Source organism: Bos grunniens, chromosome 8 (assembly GCF_055505025.1).
Source record: "Bos grunniens cultivar Pamir isolate PY7600 chromosome 8, Bosgru_T2T1.0, whole genome shotgun sequence".
NCBI lineage: Eukaryota > Metazoa > Chordata > Mammalia > Artiodactyla > Bovidae > Bos > Bos grunniens.
In genome coordinates this window covers 58,145,569-58,159,546 of record NC_141172.1, presented here as the reverse complement: position 1 = coordinate 58,159,546, position 13,978 = coordinate 58,145,569, and the positions used below count along the sequence as shown (strand labels likewise).

General features: G+C 42.3%; 1 protein-coding gene across 6 annotated transcripts in view; it reads right to left on the bottom strand.

Annotated features, from left to right (window-relative positions):
• The window catches only part of UNC13B (unc-13 homolog B), a 225,191-nt gene that overhangs the window by 36,208 nt on the left and 175,005 nt on the right, over positions 1–13,978 (bottom strand). For 5 of the 6 annotated variants that reach the window (XM_086415676.1, XM_086415675.1, XM_086415674.1 and 2 more), the window contains one exon: positions 2,285–2,331. In XM_086415676.1, coding sequence (XP_086271802.1) covers positions 2,285–2,331 — 47 coding nt within the window. Of the gene's footprint in view, positions 1–2,284; positions 2,332–4,689; positions 4,713–13,978 lie in introns of all 6 variants that reach the window. The other variant, XM_086415673.1, reaches the window with a different exon arrangement.

Below are 13,978 nucleotides of genomic sequence, written 5' to 3'. Positions count from 1 at the left end.
CCTACACTCAGGCCAGAGACACTCATGCCTAAAGTTAAGTCTTTCCAGACCTGTGCTAGAATAGAGCTCAGGAATAGCTCTACAGAAGAGGTGCTGCCTAGGTGAGCAAGACTGACAAACAAGAACATGTAGAAGCAGACCTTCTCCACCCTGAGGAAGAGTCCCCAGTTCTGTCTATCCAAGCCTCCTGAAGAAAAAGTCTCTATGGAAACAGGAGCCTGCATAATCAAATGGAGGCAGGGGAAGTAGACGAGAGACTTCCAAAAGATCATTTAGAGGGGAAAAAAAGACCATTTAAGAAGGAAACAGCCAAGTGACTCAGAGTGTGGCCTAGCCCTATGGTCACTTCAACAGAAACCAAGAAAAAAATTACAGCTGGAGCAACTGAAAGTGAAGTGAAATTGTCAGTCACCCACTCATGTCCAACTCTTTGCAACCCGATGGACTATAGCCCACCAGGCTCCTCTGTCCATGGGATTCTCCTGGCAAGAATACTGGTGTGGGTTGCCATGCCCTTCTCCAGGGGATCTTCCCCAACCAGGGATCAAACCCAGGTCTCCTGCATTGAAGGCAGATTCTTTACCATCGGAGCCACTGGGGAAGCCTATGAGCAACTTGAGATTTCTAAAACTCTTATACTTTTTTTATATTTATTAACTTTTCTGTTCTTTGCCTGCTATTCCATATAACAATACACAATAAAAATACAGAGAATTTCCTAAAAAGAACATCATTCTTACATTGAGATAATCTGGATTTTATCCCCAACTCTTCTACTAATTCACTACGTATCCTCTGCCAAAATTCCTTCCTCTCTCTGGATCTTGGTGTCACTTCCATAAAATGAGAGGAACTATAAAAACCTCTCTGACCTTTCAGAAACTATCCTTCTGAGCTTTAATTAAATTAACTCAGGTATTTGGTTTTCATGTAAGCAATGAAGCGGGGAAAGAAGGGTGGCTGGGTTGTACACCACAGCTGGTGTGAAAAGAGAAATATCACAGAAGAATAAGTACATACTGCTAGCTATACGGGCAAAAAATGGAGCCACAAATTAGGTCAAGGCTAGGAGTTGAAGCAGGCAACCCATTATGCTGATTTCTAATCATCTAGCTTCCTGAATATGGGCAGTGAGCTTTGTTCTCAATGAGACCACCACACCTATGAAAGTTTGAAACTTGTGACAGTTTCTAAGGACTAAGCTGAAGGCAGGGAAAGATGACAACAGGGAGACATTTAGAAAATCCCTGCATGGCTCCATTTAAAAATAGCCTGGTTATGTTGCGTTGGTATGTATGAAGTTTAAAATTATTTGAAGAAAAATGCTAAAGCCCTGAAGAAGGGCTGCTGAAGAAGCAACTGATGCCACAAATTTGTGGCTAATTCTGAAAACTATAAAATGTATACCTTAAGCCAAGAAGTGTCTTTTTTTGGCAACACAAATGAGCTTTTGACAAAAGAAGAGTGGCTCATTCACATGATTAACTCTTGCTATAAAAAAGACATATTAAAAGGAAAAGAAGCATTTAAAAATATAGTTGATAACTTTCTGATCTAATCTTTTTTCTTCCCTGGTGATGAGGAAGAGGAGGCAGCCACTGAGAACTTCGACGTCAGGACTTTGAGGGGCAAGGACAGAAGGAAGAGCCTAACGGTCTTGAGAGCTGTATGTGGAGGGTAGAGGTGGTGCAGGCACTTAAACACTTTCCTCTCTTAATAACAGTAAGTCATAGCAGTTGAACAATTTAAAATGTTTCTCTGGTGCAATCACATGGGTCTGAAACTCCCAGACAAGAAACACAAACAGAACCCACAGAGCTCATCAAGGATACTACTTATGTCTTCACTATAGTAGAATGGAGTAAGTAAGTGACTCACAACAGCTGAGGCCAGTAGCAAGCTAAGCAATTACACTATCAACAGTGGAATAGAAGGAAACCAGTTCTAAATGCAGATATTTTTCTAGTTTTCTCATCCTTATACATAAAGAGCATACCACCACTATGATGCGATACAGCAGAAATTCCAGAAATAAGGATGGGGAGCCCCAAAGTTCCCTCCCCTGCTTCAGGGGAACCATTCTGCAAAGCTCTCTCTTCCGTCTCTGGGGAATCAGTCTGCAGCGTCCTCTCCTCTGCCCCGGAGAAACAATCGTCTCGACAGTGGAACCTCTTCCTTCTCCAGAATCCAGCTGATGAAGCTGTTTCTCCTGCTTCCCAAGGGAAAAGCTAAAGCAGCATAAGAGACTGTAAGATTCACAGAAACCTTGAAGTGCCACACTTACCCTTCTGGAAGCCACTGGGGCATACAGGGATCACCACCATCTGAAATCTTTACAGAGAGAAAGAGAGAGAAGTTAGCTCCTGGGAAAGATGGGAGAGTGCCATATTTCTTTGGTCAGGCAGTGAGCAGTGAAGCAGGAAGCCCAGAGCAGCACAGGTCACATCCACCGTGTGGTGACATGGCCGGCCTGAGGTGGAAGCCGGTTCCCTGACCAGCCAGGGCCACAAGCAGGCAGCTGAAGTGAGTAGGACTTCATCTCCCTTCTCCCCAGTGAGCACGGAGGATATAAGCTCACAGAGAACCCAGGACTAAGGTCCACTGGGAGTGTGAGAGCTGCCAGAATGTAGAGCCCCCTCACATATCCACTGGTATAGAACAGTAAGCATGGGCCAAGAGAGGGCCCGTGTAGGCTTCCAGGCCTCACTAAAGCCAAAGGACAACTTCATATAGAGTCCAGTCTTCCAGCTATATTCTTAAGTTCTGTTGGCTGCCCTAGAGTCAGACCTGGTCTTTCTGGATTCCTGTCTCATCTTGTGATTTGACTTGGCCTAGGGTCCTTGAAGCTATAACTTATTGACACTGAGTATGCTCTACATTTGATAAACTTGATAAAACAAAAGAATACAGGGCAGATTAGATACTTGGATTACCATTCTTGCAAATTTTATGAACTCTACAATAAGAAGCTGAAAACTGAAGCACCAAATAATTCAAGCAAGGAACTGTTGGAAAATACTTTTTAAAGCTTTTTGTAAAAAAAAAAAAAAAAAAAAAATCCAAAGCAAATCCTTCAGGCAGAGTACAGAGAGTTCCAAAGCTGCCAGGGCTTTCAGAGGACCAATGGCACCTGCTACTTAGGCTCAACAGACAGTACTCGCGGGTCTGGGGCTTTCTGTTCCTCCTTGTTTCCTCCACCCCCAATGACTTCCCTGACTCCTGGGATCTGGATTCCAGCTAGCCATCCTGAGCAAAGGAGCTCCAGATCAAGGGAGGCAGAGGTAAGCTGTTAGGCTCTGGACAGGGGGTGAAGTTTTGGGAGGGCTAAAGATGGGAGGAGTTATAGACAAAATGAGGCAAGAGAGTGAAAAAGAGGTAGGACAAGCTAATCGGTGATGTAAAAGTGGGTTAGAGTGACCCTGGACCAGCAGGAAGCTCAAGATGCACTTTGGATTTAAGATCCTTTTCAGGTTGCCTGTGCTCTAATCAAGCCTATCTGCCTACTGCCTAAGGCCCTTTGTGACCACACTTCACTGCTTCTGCCTCCTACCCTGGTTCTATGAGTGGGATGAAATGGTAGAGGGATGGCCAGGCCCAAAAGTCAGTCAGAAGGTTGAATCAAGTCTCCTATGGTTCCTGTGAGGGGCAGCCCATTCCTAAATCCCCAGATCCCACCAACCAACTTATCCTCCCTTTAGAAACAGTCACTGCTCAGCAGATTTTTACTTCCTACCTAGAATTAGGTGGTTGCCAGAAGCCACTGGGCGTAAGGAAACAAAATCACAAAACACCTTTGGCAGCCAGGGTTCACAGGCTCAGATCATACACATTTCCTGTGCTTAGAGGGGGCAGTGGGTCTGCAGAAGCCTGCAGACACAGTGCAGAGCATGCACACACAGGGCACAGGAGGGCTAGGGGAATGAGAGCAGGTCTCAACAAAGTACCTATAGGAGGTACATTCATAGACACAACTTGCACCTGAGGAGCCGTAGGTGAGCACGGATCCCGCATACAGAGATACAGAGCATGCACACCCATTTGGGGGAGGACTCGGTGTTCACCAGGGCTCAAATCACCGGCAAGCGCACCCTTACCATCTTGAGGAACCAGTGCTTGTAGGCACAGAGCTTTAGTACACCACACATTCTCATGGTGTGTGGAAACCACACCACAGGTCTGCAGACCCTTGTGCTCACAGAGAGGCCAGGAAGCCTGCTCAGAAGCACAAAGCACTTTCACATTTAGGCCCCAAGCAAGAGGCACAAAAAGCCTACAAAAACTCCCGCTCTCAAATACAAAGTGTATATGCATGCTGGGCTCAGTGAGGGTTTACAGCATATGCCAGTCGGCAGCCACAAGTAGAAAATGGACACACACTGTGCAAAGTAGGAAAAAAGGAAGGCAGTCAGTGCCTGGGGGGGTCAAACTGAGCACAAGGGTAAGCACACACATGCTACACTGAATGTGTGCCATACAGGCACACACATCCTCACAAGGCTCCACGGGTGTCTGCAGGAGCACACACGGGCATGGAGCATGCACACAAATTGCTGTCAGGACAAACACACCGGCTGCATGAGCCACAGCTCATAAGCACGCATGCGTGCGCACACACACATACACACACTGTACTCAGGAGGGAGGGGAGAGAACCAACAACAAAGGGGCCCCAAAGGGCCAGAGCACAACCTGAAGGGCTCCTCGCTTTCCTTCTGCAAGGAGAGAAAGAGCAGGAAAAAAAAGGGCAGAGAGGTTAGTAGATTCATCCTAAACCAGGTAGAGCTAACCTCGTGGGACATGGAGGAGAGCTCGGAGAAGTCCTCTAACAACCCGGCAGCTCAGAGCCTGGCTCCCGGAATCCTCACCTGTATACGCTGCCCCTGCTTTTTAGTTTAGAACAGGTTTGGCTACAAAAACCAAAGGACCAAGTCGGCCTGGGAATTTCAGCCACCCTTTCCCCTCTTTCCAAAGTGGTCTGCATGCAGGGTCAGGGCCACCGGGGCCACAAGGCCAGCTGTGTTACCAAGGGCCACTCCCACAGGCCATCTGAACCGACTGAACACAGAGCAGGTTCCTTCCTCAGGAGCTACATGAGCTCATCTGAATCTGGGCTAAGTCTGAGAACCCCAAAGGCCGGGTAGCTGAGCCCTCTCCCTTTTCTAACACAGGCTGGCTACGTGTTTTGCCCCATAAGCCTTGGCCTGTTTTCCCAGAGCCTATGTTAAGTTAGGCCAAGTTAGGGCCTAGAAGTAAGGCCAGGACCTGGAGGCTCAGTGCCCATAGATTTGGAGGCACCAAGTCCTTATCAAGTCACTATGACTTAAGTCACTATGATCTGAATGATAAAACCACAGCTGCAATCCCAGGTTTGATTATCTACCAAACTTAGAACAATACATCAAGAGAAACTGACACTTCCAGAAGGACCCAAGCAAACCACAGGAGAGGAAGAATAAAGTCCAGAAATTACTCCTTTCCTATTTGCCAGACACTACACAGCCTTCTAGGCCACACTTGCTTGACAGAGGCTTCCTTCTCTAAGCAAAGTCCATTATCTGGACCCATTAGCCCCTCTTTTCTTTTTTTCCCATCCCTTTGAATAAAGATTCACTGACATTACATAACAAACAAGTAGAAGGGAGAGTCATGGTAACTAGTAAATTCTCAATTTTTCAAGCTATTTCTGATTACCTAATGGGTCACCTGACTTGACAGAAGAGATTCAGGAATAGGAATCTTCCAAAACAGTGCAGAAAAGTGGGTGAGATTAAAAAAACATTTCTGGGAGAGGGAACTGTCTCTTCTACTACATATACTCCCTACTTCCTGGGAACACTCTGTTCCCTTTGAAAAAGAAAGCTAGGCAACGAACTGACCCTGTGATTCGAGTTGAAAAGGTTTTTCTCTTCCTCCACTATCTTAAATATATTGTACATATCATGTTAAAGTTGCTTCAGTTGTGTCCTTCTATTCTTCCCAGAGTTCCCCACGATGCCTAAAGAAGAAAAGTCAATATATTGTCATGACCTAGCTTCTTGCATTGATTGGGTGAACTCAGACTTATTCTTAAAAACTTAGATCAAATATTAATGTCTCTGAAAATTTATCTGCCTTCCTCTCAAAAACAGAATTAGGTGCTTCTCTACTATGCGTCCATGGTACCCATGCTTTTGTGTACACACTTCTATGACAGTTTGTTGTCAGTATGTTTCATTGTTAATTGTCTGTATAAATGTCTCCCTTTACATACTGTGAATTTCTTGAGAGCAAGAATTATATATATATATTTTATTTCACCTTTGTAGTCTGAGGGTTTAGCACATCTAGTGTTTTTATGTAGTAAAAGGAACTTGAAATTTCAGAACTTAGAAAACAACAGCCTTTCTAAAGACATGTGTCTTGCCTAAGAGAAAAGATAGGCCTCTTAGCCTGTACCATTTTCCAGACCCCAAAGAACCGCTGTACTAGTCCCTTCAGTTTGTCCCAACCCCTGGCCAAACATTTTCTTATTAATAACTTAAAAATATCTTTTCTTGTTAGGAATCAAACACTTTGTGCCTCCTAACTTCTTAAAATACCTTAGGATTTTTCCACTCAGATTTAGTTTTCAATTTAAGTGATACATGTCTATATAACACCTGCTTTGCAGGAAAATTTCTGATCCCTAAGAATAATCTTACTCTTCCAGATAGTCCATCTGATAAGGACGAGACACACACTTCCTCACTGTTAAAACAATCTTAACTCCATTACTTTGGAGTCAAAGATTTGAGGCACTCAACTTACCTGAGCCTGCATTTCCTTATCTTTAAAAAGAAGATAAGACTAGTGATTGCCCAGAGTTATTGTGAGGATTCATTTCTTTTTAAAATTTTTTAAATTTTAAATTTGTTTTTAATTGGAGGATAATTGCTTTACAATGTTGTACTGGTTTCTGCCATACATCAGCATGAATCAGCCATAAGTATATGTATGTTCCCTCCCTCTTGGACCTCCCTCCTACCTCATCCCACCTCTCTAGGTTGTCTCAGAGCACCAGGTTGAGCTCCCTGTATTATACAACAACTTCTCATTAGCTATCTGTTTTACACATGATAATTTACGTATGTCAATGCTACTCTCTCAATCCATGCCACCCTCTCCTTTCCCTGCTGTGGCCACAGGTCTGTTCTCTGTGTCTGAGCCTATATTCCTGCCCTGCAAATAAGTTCATCAGTACCATTTTTCTACAGTCCATATATAAGCATTAATATATAGATATTTGTTTTCCTCTTTCTGACTTACTTTACTCTGTATAACAGGCTCTGTTATAGGTTCACCCACCTCACCAGAACTGACTCAACTGTGTTCCTTTTATGGCTGAGTAATATTTCATTGTATATATGTACCACGACTTCCATTCCTTAAATATTCACTGAGAACCTACTTCACATTAGGTGCTGTTCTCATGCTGCTAGAGCAGTGAATTGTGATCTTAAGAAGCTTCTATTCTAGTAGGAGGAACAGACAACTAGTAATGATGGTGAAGATGATGACAGCTGCGAACACCAAGTGAACACAATACATATCTGGCATTTTATTTGAGTAAGCTCATTTACTTCTCACAACAACTCTGAGTAAATACTGTTATAATCTCCATTTTCCTATTGATTAAAATGAAGATCACAGAGATGTTAAGAAACTTGCCTGAAGTCACAGCAAGTGGCAAAGCCAAAATTTGAAACAGGTACTCTGGTTCCAGAATCTGGAACTATGTATACTGTAACCTGATGGGAAGAGCTGACTCATTGGAAAAGACTCTGATGCTGGGAGGGATTGGGGACAGGAGGAGAAGGGGACGACAGAGGAGGAGATGGCTGGGTGGCATCACCTACTTGATGGACCAACTCCAGGAGTTGGTGATGGACAGGGAGGCCTGGTGTGCTGCAGCCCATGGGGTCGCAAAGAATCGGACACGACTGAGCGACTGAAGTGAACTGAACTGATCACAAATGATAGGGACTTAGCTGAAAAATCCAGGTAAGGGAAAAAGATATTGTCCCCAGTGGTGATGTTATGCTATGAAAAGTTTATAAATGATTGTCAGGAAGCCTCATTGCTAAAAGAACATCTAAGCAGAGATATGAAGAAAAATTAGTAAAAAAGCTATTCAGAATGCAAAGAGAAATGTATTCCAGTCAGAACACACAGCAAGTGTAAAGTCTGAGCTGACAGCATGGCTGGTGTGAAGGAACAAGTCTGCCTTAGAGGATCATTTCAAATAGTGCCCTCATAAGCACTTTGGCTTTCATTCTGTTCAGAACAGAGAAGTGATATGATCTGACTTGTGTTTTATGTGGATTACTATGGCTGGGGAGAACAGACTGCAGACGGACAAGGGTAGAAACCGGGAGATCAGCAAGACTACCACTATCATCTAGACGAGAGAAAATGGTGACTGAGATTGAGATGTTAGTGCTAAGGTTTGGAATATGTTTGAAAGGCAAAGCAGATGGAATTTAATAACTGATTGGATATGGCTTATGAAAGAAACAGAGAAGTCAAGATTGACTCTATGGGGACTTCCCTGGTGGTGCAGTGTTTAAGACTCCATGCTCCCAATGCAAGGGGCCCAGGTTCAATCCTTGGTCAGGGAACTAGATCCCACATGCCGCAACTAAGACCCAGCACAGCTGAAAACAAACAAGCAAATAAAAAACAAAACAATGTGGTTTTAAAAAAAAAAAAAAGAATGACTATGGATTTGGGTCTGAGCAGCTAGCTGTAAGAATGGAGTTGCCGTTTACTGGTAAGGAAGACTATAGGGAAAGTAGGTTTGGCAGGGTTTACGGAGAAAGATCAGGAGTTTGGTTTTGAAAATGTCTAATCTGAGATGTCTATTCACACGGAAATGTGGGTGTAAGTAGATGTGGAATCTGGTATTCCTAGAAGATATCTGGGCCAGATATCAATCTGGGAATGCTTATGAAAATCATGAGACTGAAAGAGATTATCTAGGAAGTGAGTATAAATAAAAAGTAGTGGTCAGGATTGAATTGTGAGGTACTACAACGGTGGGAAGATAAGGAGGTAGTAGCAAATATGACTCCAGAAGAAACGGTCAATAATATTGGAGGAGATACAAGACAGAGAGGTATTCTGGAAGCCAAATGAAAAAAGTATTTCAAAAAGAAGGAATCTAGGGACTACCCTGGTGGCCCAGTGGTTAAGACTGCAATTTCAATGTAGGGGATGCAGGTTTGATCTCCACTTCGGAGAACTAAGAATCCCACATCACACATGTCCAAAAAAAAAAAAGAAAGAAAGAAATTGAGGCATAAAAATAGACTAAAGATTATTAATGGACTAGAACTGGTAGTCCAGAAGTAAACTCTTACATTTATGGCCAGTTGATTTTTACCATTCAACAGATAAAGAATATTATTTTTCAATAAATGGTGTTGAGATAACTAGACATACACATGCTCAAGAAGGAGGCTGGACCCCTGTCTCACACCATTCACAAAAATTAACTCAAAATGAATCACAGACCTAAATATAAGCACTAAATAAAACTATGAAACATTTAGGAAAAAAAAGTATGAGTAAATTTTTGTGACCTTGAATTAGAGAATGGTTTAGCTATAAAACCAAAAGCAAAATCAACACCAGAATAGATAAATAGAACTTCATCAAAATTTAAAACTTTTGTACTCTAATACCCATATTCTGATGGCAAACCAAACAAAGCCAACCAGGAAATAACAAGTGTTATTTAGCAAGGATGTTGAAAAACTAGAACCTATGTGCACTATTGTTAGGAATGTGCAATGACAGCTGCTGTAGAAAACAACACAGCAATGCCTCAAAAAAAAAAAAAAAAAATCAGGATTACCATATGATCCAACAATGCCACTCCTGTGTATATACCCAAAAGAAATGAAAGCAAGAACTTCAACAGATATTTGTACACCCCTACTTATAGCAGCATTATTCACAATAGCCAAAACGTAGAAGAAACCCAAGTGTCCACTGATGGATGAATGGATAAACAAATGTAGTATATATACATACAATGGAATATCATTCATCCTTAAAAAGGCAGGAAATTCTGACATATGCTACAACATGGTGAACTTCAAAGACATTATGTCAAGTGAAATGAGTCAGTTACAAAAGAACAAATATTGTGCAAATACACTTATATGAGGTACCTAGAGCAGTCAAATTTAGAGAGACAGAAAGTACAATGGTGATTGCCAGTGGCTGAGGGGAGGAGAGAACAGGGAGTTAATTTAATGTACCAGAACTCTGTACCAGAGTTTCAGCTAGGGAAAATGGAAAAAGTTCTGGGGATTAGATAGTGGCGATGACCACATGGTGATGGTCATGTGAATGAATTTTAAATGGCTAAAATGTCAAATTTTATGTTTTCTATATTTTATTACAATAATTTTTTCTGAAAAATAAAACATTTACACTTCAAAGGATACCATAAAGAAAGTAAAAAGACAACAAACAAATTGGGGGAAAATATTTACAAATTATTTGGACCTATGTCCTTACGTCATTATTATCTGGACCCTTAGATTATACAGTGGAAGTAACAAATAGATTCAAGGGATTAGATCTGATTGACAGAGTGCCTTAAGAACTATGGACGGAGGTTCATGACATTGTACAGGAGGCACGGATCAAGACCATCCCCAAGAAAAGGAAATGCAAAAAGGTAAAATGGTTGTCTGAAGAGGCCTTACAAATAGCTGTGCAAAGAAGAGAAGCGAAAGGCAAAGGAGAAAAGGAAAGATATACCCATTTGAACGCAGAGTTCCAAAGAATAGCAAGGAGAGATAAGTAAGCCTTCCTTAGTGATCAACGCAAACAAACAGAGGAAAACAAAGGAATGGGAAAGACTAGAGATCTTTTCAAGAAAATCTGAGATACTGAGGGAACATTTCATGCAAAGATGGGCTCAATAAAGGACAGAAATGGTATGGACCTAACAGAAGCAGAAGATATTAACAGGTGGCAAGAATACACAAAGAACTATACAAAAAAGATCTTCACAACCTAGATAACCATGACAGTGTGATCACTCACCTAGAGCCAGACATCCTGGAATGCAAAGTCAAATGGGCTTTAGGAAGCATCACTATGAACAAAGCTAGTGGAGGTGATGGCATTCCAGTTGAGCTATTTCAAATCCTAAAAGATGATGCTGTGAAAGTGCTGCACTCAATATGCCAGCAAATTTGGAAAACTCAGCAGTGGCCACAGGACTGGAAAAGATCAGTTTTCATTGCAATCCCAAAGAAGTGCAATGCCAAAGAATGTTAAACTACTGCACAACTGTACTCATTTCACATGCAAGCAAGGTAATGCTCAAAATTCTCCAAGCCAGGCTTCAGCAGTACATGAAGCGAGAAATTCCAGATATTCAAGCTGGATTTAGAAAAGGCAGAGGAAATAGATCAAATTGCCAACATCTGTCGGATTATCAAAAAAGCAAGAGAGTTCCAGAAAAACATCTACTTTTGCTTTATTGACTATACCAAAGCCTTTGACTGTATAGATCATGACAAACTGTGGAAAACTGTTTAAGAAATGGGACTACCAGACCACCTGACCTGCCTGCCAAGAAAACTGTATGCAGGTCAAGAAGCAACAGTTAGAACTGGACATGGAACAACAGACTGGTTCCAAATCAGGAAAGGAGTATGTCAAGGCTGTACATTGTTACCCTGCTTATTTAACTTATATGCAGAGTACATCATGTGAAATGCTGGGCTGGAGGAAGCACAAGCTGGAATCAAGATTGCTGGGAGAAATATCAATAACCTCAGATACACCTCACGTATGCAGATGACACCACTCATATGGCAGAAAGTGAAGAGGGACTAAAGAGCCTCTTGATGAAAGTGAAAGAGGAGAGTGAAAGCTGGCCTAAAATTCAACATTCAAAAAACTAAGATCATCCGGTCCCATCACTCCTTGGCAAATAGATGGAGAAACAAGGGAAACAGTGACAGACTTTATTTTTCTGGGCTCCAAAATCACTGCAGATGGTGACTGCAGCCATGAAATTAAAAGATGCTTGCTCCTTGGAAGAAAAGCTATGACCAACATAGCACATTAAAAAGCAGAGGCATTACTTTGCCAACAAAGGTCTGTCTAGTCAAAGCTATAGTTTTTCCAGTAGTCATGTATGGATGTTAGAGCTGGACTATAAGGAAAGCTGAGGGCCAAAGAACTGATGCTTTTGAACTGTGGTGTTGGAGAAGACTCTTGAGAATCCCTTGGACTGCAAGAAGACCAAACCAGTCAGTCCTAAAGGAAATCAGTCCTGAATATTCATTGAAAGGACTGATACTGACGCTGAAACTCCAATACTTTGGCTACCTGATGTGAGGAACTGACTCACTGGAAAAGACCCTGATGCTGAGAAAGACTGAAGGTGGGAGGAGAAAAGGACAACAGAGGATGAGATGGTTGGATGGCATCAATGACTTAATGTATGAGTTTGAGCAAGCTCCAGGAGTTGGTGATGGACAGGGAAGCCTGGCATGCTGCAGTCCAGGGGGTCGCAAAGAGTCAGACACGACTGAGCGACTGAACTGAACTGATGTCCAGAACATATGAACAACTCTTACAACTCAACAGAAAAAGACAAACAATTCAATTTTAAAATGGATAAAGGATTTAAATAGACATTTCTTCAAAGAAAATATAAAACTGGCCAATAAGCATATGAAAAGATATTTTAACATCATTAACCACTGCTGCTGCTGCTGCTAAGTCGCTTCAGTCGTGTCTGACTCTGTGCGACCCCATGGACTGCAGCCTACCAGGCTTCTCCGTCCATGGGATTCTCCAGGCAAGAACACTGGAGTGGGTTGCCATTTCCTTCTCCAATGCATGAAAGTGGAAAGTGAAAGTGAAGTTGCTCAGTAGTGTCTGACTCTTAGCAACCCCATGGACTGCAGCCTACCAGGCTCCTCCATCTATGGGATTTTCCAGGCAACAGTACTGGAGTGGGGTGCCATTGCCTTCTCCCTCATTAACCACTAGGGAAATGAAAATCAAAGCTAGAAGATACCAGTCACACTCACTAGGATGGCTCTAGTAAAAATACAATGGCTAGGATGTGGAGAAATTTGAACTTGCATACACTGCTGGCAGAAATGCAAAACGCTGCAACCACATTGGTAAATAGTCTAGAAGTTCCAAAAAAAATGTGAAACACAGTTACCATATGACCCAGTGTTCCATTTCTAGGTATATACACAAGAGAATCAGAATATATGTCCACAAAAAAACAGCAACATTATTCATAATAGCCAAAAATGTGGTAAAAAAAAGCGCACAACAAAATGTCCATCAACTGATGAATGTATGAACAAAAATGTGCTATTTCCATATAATGGAATATTATTCAGCCACAAAAAGAAATGAAGCACCCATACGTGCTACAACATTGGTCAGTTTTGAAAACATTGTTCTGAGTAAGCTCAGACTGGAAAAGGTCTCAAGCAGAGCAGTGAAGAAAGCTTTTTCAAATCTTTCTTGTGGTAGCAGTCACTACTGTATTGAATCAGTTTACCAGGTTAGCGTGACTCCTCTTGTGGACTCTACAGCCAGAAAGTGTTGGCCAGAGGCCTGCCTGCGTGCTTATTTACCTTGCTCTATTCCTTGTGCTTTAAGGAATGGTGCTGGAGTCAGGCTGGATCTAGCACTGAAGGGATGCTGCCACTGCCCGATAGCCTCTTTACCACCCCGTCTGTAGCCCATAGACCAGAGTGGATCTTGGAAAGCACCCAGAATTCTGGCTTGATCTCTTACTGGTGTTTCACAACAGTTTCTTCTCATTATTTCTGCTGCTGTCACAAGTTCCTGCATGGTCCACTAGGATGTCAGCCCAGAAGAGAAACATTGCAACTTGAAGAACTGAGCCCCAGAGTTCTGGATACTCAGGCTAACATTGACTCCCACTACAGTTATA